This window comes from Felis catus, chromosome X (genome assembly GCF_018350175.1).
Source record: "Felis catus isolate Fca126 chromosome X, F.catus_Fca126_mat1.0, whole genome shotgun sequence".
Lineage (NCBI taxonomy): Eukaryota > Metazoa > Chordata > Mammalia > Carnivora > Felidae > Felis > Felis catus.
Genome location: NC_058386.1, coordinates 126,025,409 through 126,050,574, shown reverse-complemented (window position 1 = coordinate 126,050,574; position 25,166 = coordinate 126,025,409). Strand labels below are relative to the sequence as shown.

Here is a 25,166-nt window from a genome sequence, read left to right as displayed (position 1 = left end):
ATGGCTTCTGGGGGCAGGGCAGGAACTCCAGTAGGCTGCTGAGCAGGTTTTATGTCCCTTTCCTTTGTTTGACAGAGTCTTCCCCTCACACCTCTTGCCACCTTTGTTTGTTTCTAGGTTTTATTAGAGATTGGGAGGGAGCAAGTCCGTGGGAGGTTGTAACCAGCCATTTGAAGCTAATTCTCTAACCCATGTGGAATTGATCCTGTTGTGTGCTATGTGATGCAGTGGAAGTGGAAGTGGTCATAGGAAGCAAGTCACAGCCCTGTCCCCCATACTTGCTCTGGCTGTTCACACGTGCTCATTCCAGGTAAATGCCAGCTCCGAGAAGGGAGTTCCAGTGGGCTCTGGGCTGCAAGAACAGTATTCAATCTTCCCGTTGTATTTTCTCCCTGGTTAGTGTTTAGACACAGGGAAGTGACTGAATGTGCAGATTTTTTTCTTGTCACCAGGTGTGTTACTTTTTTAGCCAGTCCCCAGAGTTATCTATGGGGTGGAGGTTTTAGTCCCTGCTGCTTGCCCACTGCTTCCCCATGACTTTGAACCCCTGTCATCCAAAGCCAGGGTCGGTGTAGGGCGGGGGCCCAGGCTGCTGCTGGGGAGGTTGCTGGGACAGGTGGAACCTCCATCCGTACCTGTGTGTCTCTTTCTGGGTGTTCCAGCAGTGCGGGCTCCCTGGGGCACTGCAGCCCTTCTCTGCTCTCCCCCTTCTCAGCAGTTCCCCGGGGAAACCCCCCAGCCTATTAACTGGCCTTTCCGTGGAGGGCACTAGTGGTATTTCAGGCCCTTCCATTTGCCACCAGCAAACCACCCTCAGGCCAGCCTGGCTCCGAGGTCCTGTTGTTGTGACCTTGAAGATTTCCTAGGGCTGTTGGGGAGTCCTGTGTGCAGACCTCGCTGACGGGTCCCTCCTGCACTCCCGTATCTGAGCAGGGTAGAGCAGTGCGACCAGTACGGGACTCACACGGAGCCCGATGGCGCCGCATCTACAACAGTCTCTCGGAGTACCTCAGCCGTCGCTGGCACCCTTATTTGCCAGCACCGATAGAGATTTCCCTTCTTTTTTCTATTTTGTTGGCCGTTTCAGTGGGCTCAGACGTCATCACTGGGAAAAAGAAGCTTGTCGGGCGTGCAGATAGGAGGTGACCTACACTATAGGGGGAGGCACAGTAAGGAAAACAAAGTGAGCTGGCTCTTCTGCAGAGTTCTCTCATCCGTTACTGGAGATCTCCTTTCTGCCCCTTTTTTCCCCCCAAACACATATTGCTTCTGTTGAAAATTTATTTTGGCAGATATTCTGTTCTTCAACAAAAGCAGCCAACGTTCTGATAAAAGTCTGTAAAACTTAAAGTATACAAAGGTAAGAAGAAAACAGCACCAACGGAAAAGTGGGGGAAGAGGTAGCTGTGGGAATGTACTGCCGGGGACCAAAAAGGCAAATATGTGAGTGCACGTGGAAACTGGCTGCTGGGATGTTGAAGACTGGATATTTGTCGGGGCGCCTGCATGGCTCAGGCGGTTGAGCGTCGGACTTCGGCTCAGGTCCTGATCTCGCGGTTCGTGGGTTCGAGCCCCGCGTCGATCTCTGTGCTGACGGCTCGGAGCCTGGAGCCCGCTTGGGATTCTGTGTCTCCTTCTCTCTCTCTGCCCTCCCCTGCTCCTGCTCTGTCAATCTCTCTCTCAAAAATAAATAAATGGTAAAAAAAAAATGTTTTTTAAAAGACTGGATATTTGTCATGAGGACACTGGAGGCCCAGGGTCCGGGCACTCGCTCAGAGGATCACCACGAGCACCCTGCGGCATGTAGGAGCAAAGGCACCGGGGAACGTGATGGAAGAGAAGTTGTTGGCTGTGGAAGGTAGAGAATGGAGAGCAAGGTCAAACAACATGGGCTTTCCAGGGGAAGAGACGAAATAGCAGAAACATCAGGAATGAGGATTGGGTTCTTGGTTTCCTCCCATTCTCCTCTCCTCTGGCCAGCTCCCCCACAGTTGCCTTCATGGAGACAGCCGCGGCTGAAGCCACCCTGCTTGGGTTGCCGTCATGACCCACAACCTCACCAGCTCTACCATCTTGGACCCTCCCCCCTGCCGCCAGCAGCCTCACATCCTCAGGTCACAGTGTTGCCATTTCATTCATATTCTGGAGTTCTTCCCCTCCCTTCTGGGGTCTCCCCTTTCACAACACTCCTCACAACTGCCGATTTCAGTACTGTCTGCTTTAGAAGATGGTCAGCACCAGCAGAAAGAGAAGCGGGTGCCGGTAGAAAGCTTGTCTCTTTGCTGTAGCGCCCCCGGCCCTGGCACAGCTTATCTGCCGTACCTCGAAGGTGCTTGAAGGATGTCAGCTACTGAATGAGTGAGTCGGTGAGATGAAACGTTGCTTCGCACCACTCCCAGCGGCCTCGCTGTGATCACTTCTGTTTAAAGCTTGCCCCTACCCGCTAAGCATTCCAGAGTGGAAGCGGTTTCTGCTGCCCTCCGTTAACTTCTGTCTAGTTCCAGACCATTTTCATCAACTCCAAAGGAAACCCTGTGGACAGCAGCCCGGCAGTTCCTCAGAAGGTTAAACATAGAATTCGCATAGGACCCAGTATTTCCACTCTAGGTACAGACCCGAGAGAATTGAAAACACATACCCATGCAGAAACTCGTACACAGATGTGATAGCATCTAAAAGGGGGAAACAACCTGGGTGTTCATCAGCAGACGTACGGGATAAAAAAGTGTGGTGTTCTCATACAATGGAACGTTGGCCGTAAAAGGGGATTAAGTTCTGATACACACTACAGCGTGAATGAACCTAGAAAACATGCTGAGTGGAAGGAGGCAGTCATAAAAGGCCATATATCGTATGATTCCATGTATATGAAATGTCCAGAACAGGTAAAATCCATAGAGACAGAAAAATTAGTAGTTGCCGAGTGCAGGAAGTAAGGGGGCCTGGGGGAATGACTGCTTAATGGGTGTGGGGTTTCCCCGAGGGGTGATGAGATGTTCCGGAACTAGATAGTGGTGATGGTTGCACAACGCTGTGAATGTACTAAGTGCCGCTAATGGTAAATTTTATGTGTGTTTTACCACAGTAAAAAAAAAAAAAAAAAAAAAAAAAAAAAAAAAAAAGATGGATCAAACGCCCTCAATATTTAGCCAACAACCTTCAACTCAGCTAAATGCCTAGTCATTAAACTTTTTTTTCTTTGTATGTCATTAAGCTTCTTGAACTAAATTCTTTCCAGCTGTCATGGTTACCATGTCCTGGGCTTCAGAGATGGCATTCAGGTCAGCTTGGTCCAGTCTACTGGCATGTATCACCCTTGGTTCCACGCTGGCCTCTTTTCCTCAGACAGACGGCACGGCCACTTGCCTGGGCTCCTCCTGCGGCCAGCCAGCCAGGGTTGCTTGGAGACAGCTGCGGGCTCTGAGTCCTGCTGGGGCATCATAAAACCTACCTTTATGATTTAGGGCAATAGACAAAGTCAGCTGTCATTTTAGCGGGATGTTACAAAAATCGGGATCTAATTCACATACCGTGAAATTTATCCTTTAACGTGTACAGTTCAGTGGCATTTAGTACCTTCACAGTGTTCTGCGACCATCACTTCTGCCTGGTCCCAGAACATTTTTATCACCCCTAAAGAACTCAGACTCGAGAAGTCCCTCCCTGTTACCCACTACTCCCAGCCCCTGGTAATGACTAATCTACTTTCTGTCTCTGTGGATTTGCCTGCTCTAAACATTTCCTATGCATGGAATCATATAGTATTTGTCTTTTCGTGGCTGGCTTATTTCACTCACCACAGGGTCCCCAAGGTTCATCCATGTTGTAGCCTGGGTCAGAATGTCCTTCTTTTTTAAGGCCGAACAACATTCCAGTGTATGGATAGACCACATTTTGCTGGTCCACTCGTCTGTCAGCAGACACAGGCGTTGCTTCTACCTTTTGGCTGCTGTGAATACAGGTGTATAAATATCTCTTCGGGTCTCTGTTTTCAGTTCTCTTGGGTCTACACCTAGAGCGGACTTGCTGGGTCATGTGGGAACTCCATGTTGGACCTTTTCAGGAGCTGCCGCCTGCCTGTTCTCCACAGCAGCAGTGTTGATGGGGCCCTGCTTGTCTTTGCCCATGTGTGACGGCCTCGTGCTGTGAAGAGGAGAGCTAGTGTGTGGCACCAGGGGCCATCACTTGGGGAAGATTCTCCCTTTGACTGTCAAGAGCTGTATTTTATTTAGTTTTTGAAAACATAGGCGGTTTCTCTTGCATCTTCTGAAAACTGGGGTATTAAAAAAAATACACTGAATTCAGAGCCACTGAACTTCAGGTTCTACGGCTATAGCCTTTGAGCGGAACCCCATTTGCTCTTTTGCTCCCCAGACACCACTGAGACTCTCTTCCAGTGCCAGTTTGATTTCTCTCAGATCTCTAAAGGGGCTGAAGCTGGCATCTCAGAGTGCTGCTGCCTTTATTGATTCATGCAGAGAAGCCGCCTCGATTCTGAGATTCTGCGGCTCAGACCAAGGGTAGGAAGGATTGGAAGCACCGAGTGAATGACGCTGCAGGGTGGAAGCAGCCCCTGCCAGAAGGCCGTTTCTGTCTCCTCTGCTCCCTGGCCTTTCGCCTGAGGAAGTAGCCACCACCTTGCCCTCATGGGTCGCGGCCCCACTGTGATACTTGGGCTCCTTCTGCAACTCAAGGGAATGGGTGACTAGAAATGAAAGGTGCTGAGAAGTGCTATATCCTGACATTGGCCCCATGCGAACATGACCGAGATTGGACCGGGATATTGCTGTGCCTCTGGAAGGTTCCCTGGAGCTCACTTTGGAGGGAGCTGGATGCCAATTCAGGTGAAAAGCACCTTTCAGCCGCTGCTTTCACCTGGCTTTGTAGCCTTTTTCTTTTGTAATCCGAAAGCCTTGGGGACTGAGTAGTCCTTCCTCAGTCTCAGTTGTTGGGCCAGCCGCACCTGCCAACCGTTGGTTGCCTGCACCCCTGTAATGTACAGGAGCCTGGGGCCAAACGAGTGCCGGGTGCAGCTTCCCAGAGCGGTCTTCCGCAGGGTTACTGTAGGTTCCTTCCGTTATCAAAGTACAGGCAGTGCTCTCCATCAAACCCCTTGGGATACAGTGATTTGGCTCGAAAACAAGATTCCTGCAACTCTGATTTTCCTTCACCAGATCAAAGAAAAGATTGGATCTAATGTTTGCGTTCTAGCAGCACAATTACTAGATAATGTTTTATTACTCAAGAGCTTTTCATGCTTCGTAGATACTTAAGGTTAGTGAAGGCCTTTCTGTTCCAATGTGATATGTGCATTTCTGGAAAAAAAAATCCCGTGTTCTACAAATGACACAATAAAAAGAGTTGTTATGGGGAAAAATGCGTGGGGTACACCACGCCGAACCTATGTGATTTGGTAACCAGGGCTTGCTAACGACACCAGAGATGATTCTGGCTAAAATTTTCATTGAAACACAGAACACCAGGGCACACTGAGTTCCCCGCTGGCATTTGCACCCAGCATTGCCGTCAGCCGACCCTTTTTGCCGTGACCCCCAGATTTGTGCTGCTTTGCACATGAGACACAGATTCTACCGCACAGTTCTTTTGACATTTAAAGTAGGGTCCTAGGCAGGGCTGCCTTCAGCAAGGATTTTTTTTTTTAAACACCGGAAAATATCTTGACACCTTCCCTTCATTCACGCTCACAGCTTCACCATATAGAGCATAACACTGTGGAAAACATCGTGGGCCTTTGAGCCACTAAACAAAGGCACTTCCACAGGGATTCCAGCTGTCCCTCTTAATGTATTCGTGTAATGTGAAGGTGTTCCCTTTCATTGTTAGAAAGCTTGCCCGAAACTGCTTCAGAATATTGCTGTCAACCAGCACAGCTTCGGTGACACGGATGTCTTCCACACACCCCTTTTCAACCGTGCTGCCATGTCAGTACCATGCGTTTCCCTGAGTCACGGCCGCTGCATCACACTCCTAAGAGCATCCGGTGCACTTTGACCCTCAGGAGTTTGGCGCCGTGCTAACATGGGACCATCTTCATGTTCCCATATGCCCCATTACTACCCATTTAGTGCCTTCGAACCAGGGGCCGGTACCGGATCGCTTGTTGCCTCGTGCTGTCTGTCCTCTTTAATTGGGAGCTGCTCCCGAACTTTTTCTTCCAGGCCGCAGACGGTTTTGAAGGGTCCAGTTCCACAGTTGGGTGGAATGCCCCCCTCTCTTTGGACTCTTCCAGTTGTTTCCTTATGACCTTAGTTACCTCTTCTTGCAGGATGGGACAGTGTTGATGGTCCTCCTGCATGGCACTTCTGCCATGGCCAGTGGTGCTCAGTTTGATCACCTGTTAAGGGGGGGCGCCTGCCAGATTTCTCCGTACAACAGGATCCCCTACCTTCCTTCCCTTACTCTTTAAACCGTATATTCCTTGCTTTTTCACCAGCTTGCAAGTGCAGGTAAAACTTTTTAAAGTGTCTTCTCCAGTGTCTTCTAGAAGACGTTCGGTCTAGCATTTTACGTAGTTTGCACAGGAGGAGCATCTACAGACCTGATGCTGTTCCTTGGAAGCCCAGAGCCCATCCTCCCAGTGTAGCCATCCTCCATACTGCTGCCCCCGTGACCCCACCCTCCCCATCACCATAGACTGTCACTGCCTGTGCTCCCAGGCCCTCACTGTGACTGCCCCAGCCTCGTCCCCTGCCAGCTCCAACCCGCCAGCACTCAGCAGGCTACAGTAGCACCCAAACTCATCATTAATTCGCTTACTCAGAGCGTGCCTGCTTTGTTGTTAAGCTAGCCCGTGCTCGTCAAAGCTGTTAGTCAAAGGGATACAGCCATCAAAAGAAGCATAGGTAGCACAGCGTCTGGGTTGTGGTGGCCACTTGGCACTCCTGTGCCTGGCCCTGTGCATCGAGTGGAGAGATGACGGTTAAGAAGGCACACGCTGTCTAGGGGGCATTGACCTACATAGTGGTGTATTCCAAGTACACTGGGGTGCGTAGGGCGTTCTTGCTCATGGGATTGGGGGGTGGGGCAGGAGTAGGGACGGCTTCTCAGAAGTGCCATCTTAACCCAGAAGAAGATGAGAAAGGGGCCAGTCCAGAGACATTGCTTACACAGGATAGGCGTCGTTAGTCGCTCCTCCTCCTAGGGATGGGGCTGTTGATATCGCTGGCCTGTCCTGAGCCCTTCTTGCCAGCTGATGGAGCTCCATCAGCCCCGAAACCGAGCTCAGGCCTTCCTCCTCCGGGGAATCCCCATCTCTGGGCTTCCCCTGTGCCTGGAGCCGGGAAGGCTGCCACTGTTTTTTTGTTACTTCGTTGTCCCCCTGACTAAACAGGGCTCTTGAAGACCAAAGAATGATGTTAATTCTGCTCTGACGTCCCACCCCCTGGCAGAGTCCGGCTCAAGGCAAGGGTGGTTGATGAACACACATCAACTCAACTGTGACCTCAGATGAGTTGTCTTGTGTGGTTGGACTTCCTTTGCATCTGTAACCCTGAAGAGTTGGGTGGGTGCCTTTTCTGAGGGTACTCTCAACTCCAGAATATATGAACTTGGGAACTAGGTGCTCGCTCCGTTCTCATCTCAAGATTCTGTGTGTGCATGCATATGTAAGTGGTCTGATTCAAGGGATGATAAAGAGGGCCGTTTGGTGTCTGAAAAAGTATGTGTTTCAGCAAACTCCATAAACCCCTGGTGGGGAGGCCTTAGGGAGTTGGGGCACCCTAGGACTGAGCAGGTGGATTACCTGTTTTGCATTTTTACCTCCAGTCCACGCCCAGTGGAATGGCCTCCAGGCTTCTTTGTGGGCTTTTGTCATTTGTTTTTGTAGAGAAGTAGCAGTCAAAATAAAGTAGCCAACACCTGTGTGCACCTCAGTGCACAGAATTGAAAATCACCATATCGTCATAGCTGCTTCACAGAATTTTAACTTAAAAGGACTAAAATATGGACACCTGGGTGGCTTATTCGATTAAGTGTACGAGTTCGGCTCAGGTCATGATCTCACGGTTTGTGAGTTCGAGCCCTGCTTCGGGTTCTCTGCTGCCAGCACGGATCCTGCTTCAGATCCTGTGTCTCCCTCACTCTCTGCCCCTCCCCTGCTTGCAGGCGCACACACACTCGCTCTCTCGCTCACTCTCTCAAAAATAAACATTTTTTAAAAATAAAAGAACCAAAATATCACAGAGTTAAAGGCCCTTTTATTCCTCAGCTTTGGTGCTATTAAAAGTTCGTTTATGGGGCACCTCGGTGGCTCAGTCAGTTAAGCGTCCAACTCTTGATCTCGACTCAGGTCTTGATCTCAGGGTCATGAGTTCAAGCCCTGCATTGGGGTCCACGCTGGGCGTGAAACCTACTTTAAAAAAAAAAGTTTGTTTATTATGCACTTAGATAGGGTTTAAAGGTAAATTTTATGTTATAACTGTTTTATCACAATAAAAAGCTTTTTTAAAAAAACCCGAACAGTTCACTTGGGCCCGAGTCAGAGTCTGGGCACAGCTTGGTCTCCCCTCTGTGACTAGTATCAAAGAGCTACGTTCTCCTCTCCTTGAACCTCTGTCAAGGTGGCTATAACCAGCCCCTGTTCCTGGCCCAGGATTCCCTGTCCTCAGTCAGTGGCACCACCATCCTCCTAGGCATTGGCCATGATCCTCAGTTCATCCCCTCCCCTCACCCGCACCAGCCTGCCTATCAGCTCTGTCGTTCCACCCCTCATCACATCCCAGACCCTCCGCTGTCTGCACCCTGGGCCACAAGGAGACCACTGCAAGAGCAGGCTTCTCAGGGCGCCTGGGGGGTTCAGATGGTTGAGCGGCCAACTTCGGCTCAGGTCATGATCACGTAGTTCGTGGGTTCGAGCGCCATGTCGGGCTCTGCTGACAGCTCAGAGCCTAGAATGTGCTTCGGATTCTGTGTCTCCCTCTCTCTGCCCCTCCCCTGCTCGTGCTCTGTCTCTCAAAAATAAACAAACATTTAAAAAGACAGGCTTCTCACGGGTCTTCCCTGCTTTCCTCTCTGGCCTCCCCACAGTCTGCTCTGATTGAAAAGTAGAGTGATCCTTTGAAGATAAGAGCCCTCATCCCACCCCCCACCCAAGGCACCCCAGTAGGAACCTGACAAAGCCCTCCACATCTCTCTTGAGGCCTCTCTGCTGCCCAGAACCTTCTGGCACATAGCCATATGGCTTGCCCCCTTGCCTCCTGTAGGCTTTTCTCTCTTTTGTCCCTCATTGTGTTCCAGTCAGTGTGTTCTTTTGGATACTCCCCTTGCCACAGTGTCATCTAGTGCAAGGAGCCCTTCCAGCCAGCCCCTGTGTCCTTTGACTTTCCCTTTCTCCTTCTAAGCACTCCCCTGCCTTTCCACCCCCACAGGCCACCTCAGAACCACAACCACCCACTTCTCCCAGGGGCTGGCCTGGTTCCCTCCATGGACACAGGGTGCATTCCCTGCCCCTGACGTGTCATACTCGGTCTTAGATATATCCCACCAAGGATGTGCAGAGCACTGTGGTCAGAGATATTTGAAATAAATCTTTTCTCTGCGGTATGTTGTCAGTTTGATACACAGTTCATTTGTTTGTGTTTGTATTCAATATAGTATGGTTTTGTCACCTCTTATTTTCATTTTCATTTTGGTTATGATGTAAGCTCGTACGTGATTCCAAGACGTCTTACCTTGTGCCTGTACCTTCCCTCATTCGCACCCACCCAGGACTAGGAAGCACTTCTTACCTCGTTGATCACGTGAAAGGCGAAAGGCGGCCTATGATCCATCGATCTGTAGGCGATCTGCAGGGGCTCCACCCTCTCCAGCTGCATGGCTCTCCATGCTGTGGCCATGGTGTTGCCCATTCCTCACACCCTTGCTGGCAGCTGTCTTGAGTTGTCTGCAGTATCGGGCCACGAAAAATAATGCCATTACAAATAACCTCCTACACCTATTGTGTTTTGCATTTCTGGGAGTGTCTCTTGAGGATAGAGTTCTAGAAGGGATTGCCATTGATGGCATCGACACCCTTGATTGTATCTAAGAGGAGTTCCTGGGACATGTGGTTTGTACTTGACCTTACAGTGGTTAAACTATTTGGGGAATATAAGTGAGCATTCTGAAGAAGCCAGACCTTTCCCACGGGTGCAGTGTTGTTCTCTGACTCCAGGACTGTCCAGCTTCCAGGGAGCAGCCCTGGCCTTCAGCAGCGCCCCTGTAGACTGTGTGAAAGTGACTGTTCCAGTCCATCCACCACTCTGATGCTGACAAGCTCCCTTTCTCCCCTATGTGATGGTGGGCTGCAGGCCACGCCCAGCTTCCCAGGATCCTTCTTCATTTCCTGCTGGGAAGCTAAGACTGTGAAAATGGAAAACTAAGCTCCGTGCTGTAACAGGCTAGGGACCCTCACTTTTCAGCAAGAAAAAGTCTCCTACGGGCCTTGGACTGAATCAGGGTGACCGTGAGAGCCAGGCTCAGAGCCCTGAACTGCTAGAGGAGAACCCAGGATGGGGAGAATCTCAGGGGTGAGCCTGTCTCCCTACCCCTGACTTGAGCTGTTCAAAAAAGGCATGTCCTAATGGTGCCCAGTCCTGATACTAACATGCCTTTGGCAACTTACCCACATCATTTGAATCAGGTTTGCATTGCACACCACAGTGCCTTCATTGGAGTCTCCCCTGTGTGAACAAGGGGGAAGTTGCTTGGGGCAGACCGGCCGTGAGGCAGTGACCAGTGCTGACACAAGCCATATGGGACCGGACAGCTCTAGGGCTAAGATACTGAGGACAGGAATAGTCTGATTCTTTTCTAGAATGAATTGCTGAGAGCCCAGCAGACAGCCGATCCCGAGCCCACAATTCCTCCCAAGCCTCCCCGGCCCCGGGTCATGTTCCAGCCCTCTAAGCCCTGCCTGAGAACATCTGATTCCAGGGCCCAGGGCCTCGTGGTGATCATTTCTGACACACACAAGGAAGGAACCCTGCCAGGTGGAGCCAAAGTATGGGGAAGGAGCTCTGCCAGTTGAGGAGGAACGGGGAGGGTGCTCCTCTGTGCCTTGGTCTTTGCCCCTCCGTTCCGGTGGTCATTGGGTGGTCGTTGGTCGAGGCGGTCCTGTGTTATAAGGGAATGTCAACCATTTGCGATTGCCCGAGTTGGCCAGTCTTTATATAGTGCCTCTGGGGTGTTGGTACCTATTGTTGAGATGAGGAAACTGAGGTATGGGATGTTGAGGTCACTTGCTCAGGTCCATGTTTAGAAATTGCCAAGTCAGGGTTTGAGCTCAGCTTGGCTGGCTCCAAACCTGCGTGTTCTTACCACAGCACTGTGCTGTGTGCCACCTCCCCGGGGGGTAGCGCTAGGCTGTGTCACCATCAGCAAGTCGTCCTGTGCCCCACAATTGCTTTTGGTCAAGCACGCATGGGAGAAAATCTAAAATACAGAGGCCATAGTAACACCCAAGCCAGGCCTTCATGAAGAGTAGCCCTGCCCACGTTTTGGGTGGGCAGCTCCCTCTCCGGCAGCCAAGGGTCTCTTGTTAGCCAGCAAGCCCAGAGGCCCCTGGGCACGGCTTGTAAAGTGGCCTCTTCCAAGGCAGTGTACTAAGAAGCCACATGGTGTTTCTATCCAGAAGAATGCCACCTGTACAAGCTGTTTACTGTCCTGCATGCTAGGGGTGGGCGTGGGGCAGAAGGCCTCACAGTGGTCACAGCAGGGGGGCAAAGCCCAAAGCCCCCAAAGACCTCCTGAAGGGAAAAGGCGTCAAGATCCGATGAGCTTCGGCTGGCGGGGAGCGGCCCTGTCTCTCAGAGCCCCACCCGCGCCGGTGTGCTCCAGGCCTGCCGATGCTGACGTTTTCTACAGACTGCTGTTGTGTTCCCTGTGATGCTTACATACTTATTTAACACTTCAGGGAAGAAAAGTCAGAAGACCAGGATCTCCAGGGCCTCAAGGACAAACCTCTGAAGTTCAAAAAGGTGAAGAAGGATAAGAAAGAAGACAAAGAGGGCAAGCATGAGCCCCTGCAGCCACCCGCCCACCACTCTGCTGAACCAGCAGAGGCAGGCAAAGCGGAGACCTCAGAAGGGTCAGGCACAGCCCCAGCCGTCCCGGAAGCTTCTGCCTCCCCTAAACAGCGGCGCTCCATCATTCGTGACCGGGGACCCATGTATGACGATCCCACTCTGCCTGAAGGCTGGACCCGAAAGCTGAAGCAAAGGAAATCTGGCCGCTCCGCTGGGAAGTATGATGTGTATTTGATCAAGTAAGTAAGGGCAACTCGTGTCGTCTGCAGAGCAGGGAAGGCTGGGTAGGCAGGAGGCGGGGGGCAGGTGCTAAGAAACTAATGGGGATCCCTTAAGAGCGGCAGCTCTTCATTGCTTGTCGATCAGGAAAATGTGTGTGCATCACCCTATCTTGGGTCCGGGGAGGGGGGACTTCCCTAATGAACACCACTTGCGGGCCCAACCAGGTAGGTTTGGAATGACCGTGTGCAGAGATCACTGCCCTGAGTGAGACATGCACAGGGTAGCAGGGCGTGACTTTACCCCACCAGCCCTTGGGTCTTGTCTGAAGATGGCATAGCAGTAGGGCCTGCCCAGGGCCACAGCGAGGGTTGGAGTTGACGGGGCTCGGTCCACTCTGTGGATCACGTTGGGAAAGGTGAGCTCTCTGACAGGGCTTCTGGGGAGAGACACAAGTGAGCACCATGTGCCTTTCCAGCTGTCCTTTGTGCATTTGTCCAGCTTCGGGCTGGTCGTTGGGCATTTTCTATTGAAACAGAGTAACTTCCAAGCCAGAGCTTCAGAGGAAGACTGAATGAGTAGTGCATTTCAGTTCTGGCCCTTAGACGATCCAGAAAAGGTTAACAGACTTTGAAGGACATTTGCAGACAACCTCGTTTGATTCCAACAACTCTGAGAAGGGTGAGCAAAGCGTTATCCTATTGACAGATGAGGAAACTGATCCCAGAGAGGCTAAGCGGCATGTCCAGGTTCAGACAGAGGAGTGCTCTACTTACTGACTGGACCCAGGCACCAGCCAGCAGGGTGGGCCCCAGCCTGGTGGCTCAAGAGGGTCCCTAGGCCTGGCCCCTTTGGGGGGCGGCCAGAGGAGGGGCCTTGGTGACAGACGGATCGTCAGGGGCATCCAGGCAAGAGCCAGAGAGCAGCCAGCACTGAGCTGTTCTGTCATTGGAGCACGCCCTAAAGGGGCCCACCACCACCCAGCGCGACCTGACTGTGACCGCGCCCCTCTGTTTTAGCCTGTTTGGCTCTCTAATGTGACTGGCCTCTCGCTCAATAGCACCATCAGGCAGGTCGTAGCTGCAGAGCATCCTGTCGGAGAGTTCACCACATTCTGCTCTGCCCCATATCTGACATTCCTGTGGAAGCTTCTAATCATTCTTTGTGTCTCTCCATTTGTTCCCACAGTCCCCAGGGAAAAGCCTTTCGCTCTAAAGTGGAGTTGATTGCGTACTTCGAAAAGGTAGGCGACACCTCCCTGGACCCTAATGATTTTGACTTCACGGTAACTGGGAGAGGGAGCCCCTCCCGGCGAGAGCAGAAACCACCTAAGAAGCCCAAATCTCCCAAAGCTCCAGGAACTGGCAGAGGTCGGGGACGCCCCAAAGGGAGCGGCACTGCGAGACCCAAGGCAGCAGCATCAGAGGGTGTGCAGGTGAAAAGGGTCCTGGAGAAAAGTCCCGGGAAGCTGCTGGTCAAGATGCCTTTTCAAGCTTCGCCGGGGAGCAAGGCCGAAGGGGGTGGGGCCACCACGTCAGCCCAGGTCATGGTTATCAAACGCCCCGGCAGGAAGCGAAAAGCCGAGGCCGACCCCCAGGCCATCCCCAAGAAGCGGGGCCGAAAGCCAGGTAGTGTGGTGGCGGCCGCCGCTGCGGAGGCCAAAAAGAAAGCAGTGAAGGAGTCTTCTATCCGGTCCGTGCAGGAGACCGTGCTCCCCATCAAGAAGCGCAAGACCCGGGAGACCGTCAGCATCGAGGTGAAGGAGGTGGTGAAGCCCCTGCTGGTGTCCACCCTCGGCGAGAAGAGCGGAAAGGGACTGAAGACCTGCAAAAGCCCGGGCGGAAAAGCAAGGAGAGCAGCCCCAAGGGGCGCGGCGGCAGCGCCTCCTCGCCCCCCAAGAAGGAGCACCACCACCACCACCACCACTCGGAGCCCCCGAAGGCGCCTGCGCCGCTGCTTCCGCCCCCGCCCCCGCCCCCGCCCGAGCCCCAGAGCTCCGAGGACCCCGCCAGCCCCCCTGAGCCCCAGGACTTGAGCAGCGGCGTCTGCAAAGAGGAGAAGATGCCGAGAGGAGGCTCGCTGGAGAGCGACGGCTGCCCCAAGGAGCCAGCTAAGACTCAGCCCGCGGTCGCGACCGCTGCCACGGCCGCAGAAAAGTACAAACACCGAGGGGAGGGAGAGCGCAAAGACATTGTCTCGTCCTCCATGCCGAGGCCAAACAGAGAGGAGCCTGTGGACAGCCGGACGCCCGTGACCGAGAGAGTTAGCTGACTTTACACAGAGCGGATTGCAAAGCAAACCAACAAGAATAAAGGCAGCTGTTGTCTCTTCTCCTTATGGGTAGGGCTCTGACAAAGCTTCCCGATTAACTGAAATAAAAAATATTTTTTTTTCTTTCAGTAAACTTAGAGTTTCGTGGCTTCAGGGTGGGAGTAGTTGGAGCATTGGGATGTTTTTCTTACCGACAAGCACAGTCAGGTTGAAGACCTAACCAGGGCCAGAAGTAGCTTTGCACTTTTCTAAACTAGGCTCCTTCAACAAGGCTTGCTGCAGATACTACTGACCAGACAAGCTGTTGACCAGGCTTCTTAGGGTGTGCCTGCACCTCCCCTCCCACCCGGACCTCCCCCCTGTGTGGTCATTAGGGACAGTGAGTGCTTGAGAGGACATGCCCGTTTTTCGGTGCCGGTGCCGTTGGTGCCCCAGTCTGCCCTCTCCTCTCCCCCTCCCCTGCCCCACCCCTATACCCCAGTTCCCCACCCACGTTGGGACAAGGAGGTGTGAGGCAGGAGAGACAGTTGGATTCTTTAGAGAAAAAGACAGAGATGGCCAGTGGCTACAGCCTGTGTGATCTCACCCATGGTGGCACAAATCTGGCCCCACGCCAGCCCCAATCCAAAACCGACTAGGACATTTCACAGAACAGGGAAGTAAGCACCTGTTCGCTCCAGTTCCGGCATGGCTAGGAGGGAGTCAGTCCTTGAGCTGCTGGGTGTAGATTGGCCTGAGCCGCAGGAGAGAGGACGGCCGGGGGGGCCGTCCTCCAGTGGGTGGCGCTAGAGAGAGGCCGTGGAGGCCGCAGGACAGGGCGCGGGCAGGCTGGCCCCGACTCCTCCGGGTGGCAGAGAGCAGTGGGGCCGATGGAATTCCTAGTCGCTCAGAGCAGTCTGTGACTGGTAGACAGAGGCCTAGTGGACAGGTTGGGGGGCCAGGGGAAAGGAGGGGAAAATGTTCTTCCAAAACTTTCCAATTCTACTCCTTTAGGGACAGCTTAGAACTATTTGCACTATTGAGTCTTCATGTTCCCACTTCAAAACAAACATGCTCTGAGAGCAAACTGGCTTGAATTGGTGACACTTTGTCCCTCAAGCCACCAGACGTGACGGTGTTTAGAACTACCTGGATCTGTATATACCTGCGCTTGTTTTAAAGTGGGCTCAGCACATAGGGTTACCACGAAGCTCCGAAACTCTAAGTGTTTGCTGCAATTTTATAAGGACTTCCTGATTGGTTTCTTTTCTGTCCTTCCATTTCTGCCTTCTCTCATTCACCCTTTCATTTCTTCCCTCCTCGTTCATCCCTTCTGCGCCAGGTACCCACAGTCTCCAACTTTACCTGAGTTGATGCTGGTCAGCTCAGTCCCCCAGATCTCACCCTGCCCTTGGCCTTCCCACTGCCAGCCCCAGCCCCAGCCGCACCCTGTTCTGAGCCCTGAAGAAGCCCTGGGCTCTGCCGAGTCCACCTGGCCCTAGCACCTTGGCTTCTCTGAAGGGCAAGAGAGCAGCACGATCTTGCTCTCGTAGGGAGCTCCCTTCCCTAGTCAGACCCTGCATTCTGGGCCTTCTGAACCTTCTACTTGAGAGAAACAGGCAGGAGAAGTTGGGCGGATTTGGATTTGGGAGCTGAGGGTAGCACAGAGGCCCCCTTGGCCTGCCAGAGTCATTGAGTAACCCAGCCCTGACCTTGGCCTCCTCCAGGCCCGGCTAGCACAGTGCAGTGCAACAAGGCAGCAGGTGGGAAGGAATGTAGGTGCCCCAGATCTGGGCCGGGACCAGCGCCTAGCCCCCTGGCCCCTCCGCTCCTCCTCTGAGTTAACCACGAGTTCTCTTCTGATGGAAAATGTGTGGCTTTTGCTTGCCGGAGACTGGGTGGGGCCAGCCCACCCCAGGTTTCCACCTCTGTGCCAGGGCTGTGGTGTGGGGGCTTAGAGGCTTGGCTTTGCTGTGGGTGTTCCTTGATCAGTCTCCATTTAGGACCCCATCCCCTCATTCTCTGTTCAGGAAGTCCTTATCTAGCTGCATATCTTCATCATATTGGTATATCCTTTTCTGTGTTTACAGAGATGTCTCTTATATCTAAATCTGTCCAACTGAGAAGTACCTTATCAAAGTAGCAAATGAGACAGCAGTCTTATGCTTCCAGAAACACCCACAAGCACGTCCCATGCGAGCTGCTGCCATGAACTGTCAAGTGCGTGTTGTCTCGTGTATTTCAGTTATTGTCCCCTGGCTTCCTTACTGCGGTGTAACCATGAAGGAGTGAAACATCCTAAAAACCGTCTAGCACTTCCTTGCCAGTCCTTAGTGATCAGGAACCATAGTTGACAGTTCCAATCAGTAGCTTAAGAAAAAATCGCGTTTGTCTCTTCCGGAATGGTTAGAAGCAAGGGAGTTTGCCCCCATTCTGTTTGCAGAATCATAGTTGGCCTTCGTAGTGTTTCTGTACCCATTCCCCTATGCTGCAAAAGCAAGTCCCACAACCAGACCCGCTCTGCTGTCGACCCTCTGGGCTTCACTTCTGACTCCTCCCCAGGAAGGGAAGGGGGGGTGGTTGGAGGAGGAGGCGAGTCCTTCAGGACCCCTCTTCCTTCAAGGACAAAAGGCTCCTGACCCCGAAGTAGCCTCGCACTCCCGGCACCCACAAAGGATGCCTATCCACGCGAGTACAGCGTCCGGCCAGTTTGTCGTGGAGACGCCGTCCGTTCTGGTCGGTTGGGTTTTTATGCATTACACTTAGTCCAGTGGAATGTGACTCCTGGAACCAGTGTCAAGACAAGAGCTGGCCTCCCCATCAGCTCAGTACCATCTGGTCCTGGGAAGACGAGCGTGGGGCCCACCATGCCCCCCCCCCTTTCACCCAGGACTGTTCAGGGGCTGCCTGGGTGTTGGTGGTTGAGGGCACAGCGTTTCAAGTGTCATTTTCCTTCTGCCCGGCCTGACCTGCAGCCCCTCACTCCCCGGCTGCTTCTCCTTACAGTTCCAAAGCCGCAGGCAGTGCCTGGGGCTCTGTAGGGTTTTCTCTCCTTCTCCCCTTTCCTCCACATTCCCTCTTCTGCACCTAATAAAAGCACCACGAGTAAGTCACCATTAAGCAGGTCGCCGTGGTGGTTTGTCACCCTGGCAGGCAGGGGCCCTGCAGCTCCCATGCCACCCCTGTCCTGGGTCAGGCTGATAGGAGGTTGGAGGGAAAGCCAGGCCATGGGATTCTCACCAGCTGTGTCCAGCCCAGTTTGGGGGTGTGACCTCAATTTTGTGTGTACTCGGCCACCCCGAAGATTGGGGGCATCTTTTAGGGACTGTGTGAAGAGTACAGAAATTAACCAACAGCTTTTAGATACCTGTCTGTGGGGCTAGGTCACAGAGTCCCTTTCAGTCACCCCAGCCCTCGTTCTAGTTGTTAGTTACTACCTCCTCTCCCAACAGAATGCCATAGGCCCTCGAGCTCCTCCCACAATGCCCAGCCCAGCTCTGCCCTGCCCACTGGTGGGCCTGCCCTAACCAGTGGAATTGCTGGCCTTGACACTGTAGTGAAGCAGGGCACTGAGCCACAGCCAGGCTCTAAGACAGCTCCCTTCTGCCGCTGCTGTATTCCCACACCAGAAGGCACAGGACACACCTAGAAATGCCCCGTTCCCCAAGTCCGTCAGTGCCAAACTACCCAAGGACCCCAGCCCCTCAACTTCCTGGAGGGTACAAGCCGTGGTGGTGGCCCGGGGACCCTGGCCACAGCTAGCACCTGGCTTCTACTCCTGAGACCCCGTGCAGGTGTGGGCAACAGTCTTCAAGGGCACCCTTCCTGGCTCGAGGCCACCAGTGGTGGCACTAGGACCCGGAGGAGCCCCAACTTGTCACCTGCTCCTCTGCCCAGCTTTTCACTGCTGTGACGGGGGTGTGAAAGAGGGTACTAGTCCGAAACAAACTGCCATGTTTATAGGGAAAGGGGTTTCTCTAGCTGACAGGACCTCTGCATCTAAGTAACTTTTAATAAAGCAGCCGAAGCGCAGGAAGGAGCAAAAGGTATGAACTGAATTCACCAGGTGGGGCCGACTGGATCTTGCAGGGCCCAGGTAGAGCCCGGCAGCCGAACTCCGTGCCCCCTTTCCAGAGCATTCCCACCCAGCTCTCGGGGCTGATGGAGCCAGGGAAGGTCACAGGTGCGGGTTCTTGGAGAAGCCTTTTGCGCACCCTTTCCTAGCCAGTGTCACCCCGAATCGTTTCCTGATCGGAGTTTCACACACAGATTCTAGGACTGATGGGCCAGACCTCAGGAAGCGAGCTATGTCTAGAGCCCTGCGGGCCTTTGCCTAGCCAGTTCCCGGAGTCCTGGCTCGTGGGGGTGGGGGTGGGGGTGGGGGCAAGCAATGGCAGCGTCGCCCCGCCTGTGGTAGAAGCCCTGCTCCTGTGCCCCTGCGGCCCCACCGTGTCGCGTTCCTGATCTTACTCTGTTCTCTGTAAGGGCCCCCCCTTTGCTCTCTTCATCAGTAAACTCGTCCACTCTGGAGGGGTTTGTTGAGTCTCCATTTTTGCGTCTTTCTCTTTCAGCTACTGTTATCGATCTTTAGAAAAGGCATAGTCTAATTGTTATCAATCGCTAGGATACTGCCTCCCCCAGGGTCTGAAGTTACATATTAAATGGTAAAAAAAAAAAAAAAAAAAAAAAAGTGAACACTGAAACCTGTTCTTGACAATTCAGAAGGAAAACCTAGAAAACATTTGGCAGAAAACCACATTTCAATGTTGCTGAATGAATAAGACCAAGCTTTTGCAGAAATGCTGATCTAAAACAACTTGGAGCTTGGCCTGACATGTGGTGAGTGCTGCAGGAAAAGGGGAATCCAGCCTGAAGCTGCTGGGTCTGAGGCTCGGGGCCATCCTGTCCTGTGGGGCCGCCCGCCTGGTCCCAGACCTGTAGGAGCCCAGCGCTTGGTGTGGGAAGCAGAGTTTCACCAGTGACTCCAGAGGCCTGCGACGTCCTCACCACCGAGCACCACCTGTTCTTTGCTCCTTTCTCATCTCGACAGGGCCCTCCCCAAGTGCTGGTTTTTCAGGAAAAAGGGAGTTCTAGGGTCCTAGGGCCCAGGCAACTAGGAAGGTGAGGGTGAGGTGTCCCTTTCAGCCTTGACCTGTGCCCTGAGGACATTCCCCCGCTCTGCTCTCCCTGGGGCCCAGGGCCTAGGTGAAGCGGTGCTCCCTTCTGCGGTCGGAGGGGAAGACAGTGGCCTGAGCACCCACTGTGGTGCGTGTCCCCCTCGCCCCTCACCAGCGAGAGCCCCTGGGCCGGAGGGACGGCAGGTGTAAGAACAGGTGCCGGGCGGAACCGAGACCCTCCGGAAGGGAAGTCCGGCCTTGGAGTTTGAGAGCATCCGGGAAACCTGCAAATTGCCTTTGCTCCCCAGCCCCCTTCCGGCTCCCCTTTTCTCAGGTCCTCAGCAGCGAGAGACAATGAGATGAAAAGGCCAAGAGGTTTGGCTCCTGCCCACTGGTAGTCCCTCTCCCTCAGTGTTTGTGTGTCCAGTGACAGAGCTGTTCCTCCTGGTGACCCTGATTATATCCAGTACCTTATAGACTATACGCATAGGCCTGCTTGGTCTCTATCCTGGGCTTTTGTTTTGCTTTTTAGCTTCGCTTTTAGTTTTTCTGTCCCTTTTATTTAATGCACCAACTAGACACACAGAGCAGTTGAATTTTTATATATATATCTGTATATTGCACAATTATAAACTCATTTTGCTTGTGGCTCCACACACACACAAAAAGACCTGTTAAAATTATACCTGTTGCTTAATTACAATATTTCTGATAACCATAGCATAGGACAAGGGAAAATAAAAAACAAAAAACAAAAAAAACAAAAAAACAACAAAAAAAAAAACACAAAAAACTACAAATCTGTCTGCTGGTCACTTCTTCTGTCCAAGCAGATCCGTGGTCTTTCCTCGCTTCTTTTAAGGGCTTCCCTGTGCCAAGCTAAGGAGGCTCCAGGCAGCGTCCGGGTTTTGCACTGTTTCTCCCATGCTCGTGAGAAAGGTCCCAGGATGCTGGTGCGAGTCAGTTCACCTCAGCGGGTGGGCGCGAGAGCGCTTCCTTGCCCTGGCAAAGTCTGGAATGTAGTTGGCACCACCTGGCCCCCTTTGCCGTCTGGGTGGGGCAGCTGGAGTCCACAGGGAGGGGGGGGGCCTGACCCCCCGCCCCCGCCCCTCCCGGTGACGCAGTCAGAGTGATGGCATCTGGAGGGCCGGCTCAACAGACCTCCCCACCAGTAGGGCTTCCGCTTTGCCGAGACTGGAGGGGAGCTGGGGGGCCTGTCACCTCTCTGAATGTGTGAGCTGCACCAGGTAGAGCACCAGGGACCCCAGAACCACATACGAGAGTCCACCGGGTCCCCTCTAGGAGGTGGCAAAGACTCCAGAAACATCCCTTTCTCTTCTCCCCCGTCCTACGAGTAACCGCATTTGCTTTTGTAATTCTTAACGAGCAATATCCGCTAGAGTTTAGCCGTAACACTTCTTTTTGATCGTTTTTTTTTAAGTAAGTAAAAAACACCAAAAAAAACCAAAAACAAAAACAAAAAAACAAAACCCAGAAACTTGTTCTTCCAAAGCAGAGAGCATTATAATCACCAGGGCCAAAAGCTTCCCTCCCTGCATCAGTACTTCTTCTGAGGCCTGAACCAAAAGAGAAACGCTCATAAGCCCTTTGGGTGGCCAGGCTAGCCGTGGGCCCCTCGGAGGCCCCAGGCCGGGGCAGCCTGTGGGCCCAGCGTGGGGCCGGCTCCAGCCTGCGGTCAGTATTAGCGGTGGGTCACAGCGTCCTTCCCACCCAGCCTGGGGTGGGGGCAGACGAGGCGAGGGGGCCGTTGCCGCCGGTGTTTGCCGCTAACAGGTGGGTGTCCACATGTGTCCACTGAAAGCACGTGCTTTCCGACTGAAATCAGCGCCCGAGTTAGCCTCACACGGTGACCTCTCGCCCGCCTGGACGGAGCAGGGCCCACCCAGTCGAGTGTTTCTGGGGAGCTGGACGGTGGAGTGCAAAAGGCTTGCAGAACTTGAAGCCTGCTCCTTCCCTTGCTACCAAGGCCTCCTTTTCCGTTTGATTTGTCACTGCTTCAATCAATAACGGCCGCTCCAGAGTCAGTAGTTGATGAATATATGACCAAATATCACCAGGACTGTTACTCAATGTGTGCCGAGCCCTTTCCTCGCGCTGGGCTCCCGTGTACCCGGACACTGTAACGTGTGCTGTGTTTGCTCTCCTCCCCTCCTCCTTCACCCTCCCATTGTTCTGGGGTTTTTCCGTTTGGGTTTGGTTTGGTTTTTCTTTCTCCTTTTGTGTTCCAAACATGAGGTTCTCTCTACTGGTCCTCTTAACTGTGGTGTTGAGGCTTATATTTGTGTAATTTTTGGTGGGTGAAAGGAAATTTGCTAAGTAAATCTCTTCTGTGTTTGAACTGAAGTCTGTATTGTAACCATGTTTAAAGTAATTGTTCCAGAGACAAATGCTTCTAGACACCTTTTCTTTACAAACAAAAGGATTTGGAGGGAGGGGATGGTGACCAAGATGAGGGGGGCTGTCCTTTTTCCCCAGGAGGGGAGTTCCGAAGAGATGACCCCTGCCCAGATCAGCCAGAAGCCACCCAAGGAAGTTAAGCCTAAACCAACGGACCAAATAGCTGATGTGTTGCCATTTTCAAAGAGCAAAACCAGGTTTCGTTCCACCCAGTGGATTCTGTTGCCTTTTTTCCCCCTGAGATTATTAGCATCATCATTACTTTCAAGGACAGACAAGGTTGGTGTCCCTTTGAAGGGAGACAGGAGGGGTGTGGGCAGAGCCGACCTCGCATCAGCGGGAGGAGGATAGGGCCGGCCCGAGCAGCACAGCTCAGATGAAAGGTGGTCACCTCCCTGGGGACCTCCACTGTGGCCACAGAGTCAAGTGTGTGTTCGCAGGGCAGATGGCCACTCTCCACCCGATGCGGCTCTTCCTGGACGGGCCAGGTGGTGGGCATTACCATTTGGGACACCTCCATCACATCCCACCCTGTCCCAAAGTCCACAACACTTCATGTGACCTGTAGATTCTTCACCATCCGGGGTGATCTGATGATGGGGGAGGGGTGCACTCTCTTTGCTGTCATCTGATTCCCCAGCAAAATTTGGGCATGACAAATTCATGCTTCCCTTTCCTTGGTAAAACCAGATCCTTCTGAAAAAAGCCGTTACCCACACCATTGTTCTGGGCTCATGGAACAGGGACAGATGTGTGCTCCCTTAGCACGCAGCACCCCCCCCCCCACCAAAGACAAGGACAATGCTGACTGTCAAGACTATTTGCACATGGGAAGAACCAGGCAGGGTGGCTGCCCCCTCCTGATTCGCAGTGACACCGGTCGCCCTAGACAGAGGAGCTCCAGCCGGAAACCCGGCCGAGAGTGGGAGAGAGGTGTGTGCGGGCTGGGGAGCAGCCCAGGACAGACTTGGTTAGAGATGTCTCCAAAAGCCCTCCATCACATTCACCTTTGGTTTTTGTGTTTTGGGACAATTACTTTAGAAAATAAGTAGGTTGTTTTAAAAACAAAAAATATTGATTGCTTTTTTGTAGTGTTCAAAAAAAGGTTCTTTGTGTATAGCCAAATGACTGAAAGCACTGATATATTTAAAAACAAAAGGCAATTTATTAAGGAAATTTGTACCATTTCAGTAAACCTGTCTGAATGTACCTGTATACGTTTCAAAAACACCCCCCCCACTGAATCCCTGTAACCTATTTATTATATAAAGAGTTTGCCTTATAAATTTACATAAAAATGTCCGTTTGTGTCTTTTGTTGTAAAATCAAGTGATTTTTTCATGAGGTTCTTTTACTATTTGAAAAGATGGGCAGCACGCAGTTTTATTTTATTTTTGTAAGTTTTTTAATACGTGTGAAAGCAAAGAATACTCAGCATGCCTTTCTAAGTGACGCGTTTGCACCTTTTGTTGGGAAGTACTGTATCCTGTGCTGTTAGCATTCTCGATAAATCTCTCTGTGAAAGTGACTCAAGGTCTGGGCTTTCATTATCAGACAGCTCACAGGACAGCATGGTGGTGTCTCCTGATTCCATCTGGCTGCCCCCGAACACGACAGCCAGCCGCTGTCAGGACGGCCTTGGGAGGAAAGAGCAGTCCCCTCCATACACCACCTGCCCCTGGCTTCCGAGGCTACGCCTTCCAGGCACACTGCTCCTGCGTGTGACAGGGAGCCCTGGGGTGGCAGGCCGGGAAGGGCCCGGTGCGGGGGCGGCCCGCCGTGCCCCAGGTCCAGCGGCCAGCGGGCGCAGGCCTTCCGCACAGAAGCACAACTTTCCCGTTCCTGGGGGCCGTGGCGGGGGGCGCCTTCTCTGTCCAGGTGCTTCGGGAAACACCCAGCCATCCCCCGGCTGCGGCTCCTCCTGTGCCTGCCGCCCAGGACCCTCCCGAGGCCTCTGCTGACCTGGCCCCCTGCCCGCAGGGGGCGCTGTCATCACCGTGGGTGTGCAGACCTTTTGCAAAGCCCGCATTCAGGAGCTGCGCGCCCTGCCGCAGCTGTTCTCAGCAGGCTGTTGCCGGGCTGGAGGGAACGACGGCTCAGAGCCCGGCTTCACATGCAAATGTGGACACAGCTGCTAAAAGGTGCACTCCAATATCCTGGCCTTGAATGTTAAAACAAAGGGTTGAAATGCGACCTGTGTATACTGAGCGTTTCTCGCGTGCCGGCCCGTCCTGGGAGCCGCTGTACAGCAGTGAGCAAGGAGGAGCGCGTTACTCTTCCCTTAGAGCTCAGTGTGTGCGTGCAGGAGGCTTTCCCGCACCAGAGTCGGTTGTCTTTGTAAAGGCTGTCCCATGAGAAGCCACTGGGGCTCAGGGTGTGGCTGGCAATGGCTGTGGCTTCTGGGAAGAGCCTCCCATTGGAGGCCCATGTCGGGAGGACGGCCTGGAGAGGAGCCCACTACCGGTCGGGACTGGGGGCGGGGGGCGGGGGGTCAGGGAAGGACACCTGTTGCCTTGCAAGCACGCATCCAACTGGAGAAACAAGAGGAAGGCACCGCTGCTGCTTGCTGGGGTCTTCCCCCATCTAGTGGGGGAGGCAAACAAGTGCAGAGGCTCCAAAAGGATGCCCCAGGGGCAGCAGGCAGCTCTGCCCAGAGGGAGCTAGGGGCCGAAGGTCCCCCAGGTAGCAGGGAGCAGTGAGAGCAATGGGCCTGTGGGGAAGAAGCCGACTCCCGAGATGTTCAGGGAAATGAGCGGAGGATAGTGGCTGCTGGAATGGAGGAGCGCCAGAGAATCCAAAGAAGTCCATGGCTGCAGACCACTGTGGGAAGGGGCAAGAGACACTAACGTGGTGAAGACCTCAAGGAGGCTGGGAGCCGAGCTTGGTGCCGGGGAGAGGCTGGAGTCTGCGGTCCTAGCAGGGGGGAACGCCAAGTGAGCCAGAAGCATGGCCACCAGAGGGAGGAGGGATGGCGGAAGCTTGAAGGCCTGTTTTTAAGAGGTGTAAATACGTTTTATGGGCTAGTGGGAAGAGGCCAGCAAAGAAGGAAGACTTGCAAACACCGCAAAGAGCTAACAGTTGCTGGAGCAGGTTCCTCAAGGAGCGGAAAAGATAGGATGCAGGGCAGAGGAGGTGGGCA

General features: G+C 53.2%; 1 protein-coding gene across 1 annotated transcript in view; it reads left to right on the top strand.

Annotated features, from left to right (window-relative positions):
* Positions 1 to 23,555, top strand: part of MECP2 (methyl-CpG binding protein 2) — a 68,306-nt gene extending 44,751 nt beyond the window's left edge. Inside the window, 3 exon segments of the mRNA XM_023249363.2 lie at positions 11,912 to 12,262; positions 13,431 to 14,071; positions 14,074 to 23,555. Of these exon segments, the coding sequence (XP_023105131.2) occupies positions 11,912 to 12,262; positions 13,431 to 14,071; positions 14,074 to 14,513 (1,432 nt within the window). The 3' untranslated portion in view covers positions 14,514 to 23,555.
* The last annotated feature ends 1,611 nt before the right edge of the window (positions 23,556 to 25,166 follow it).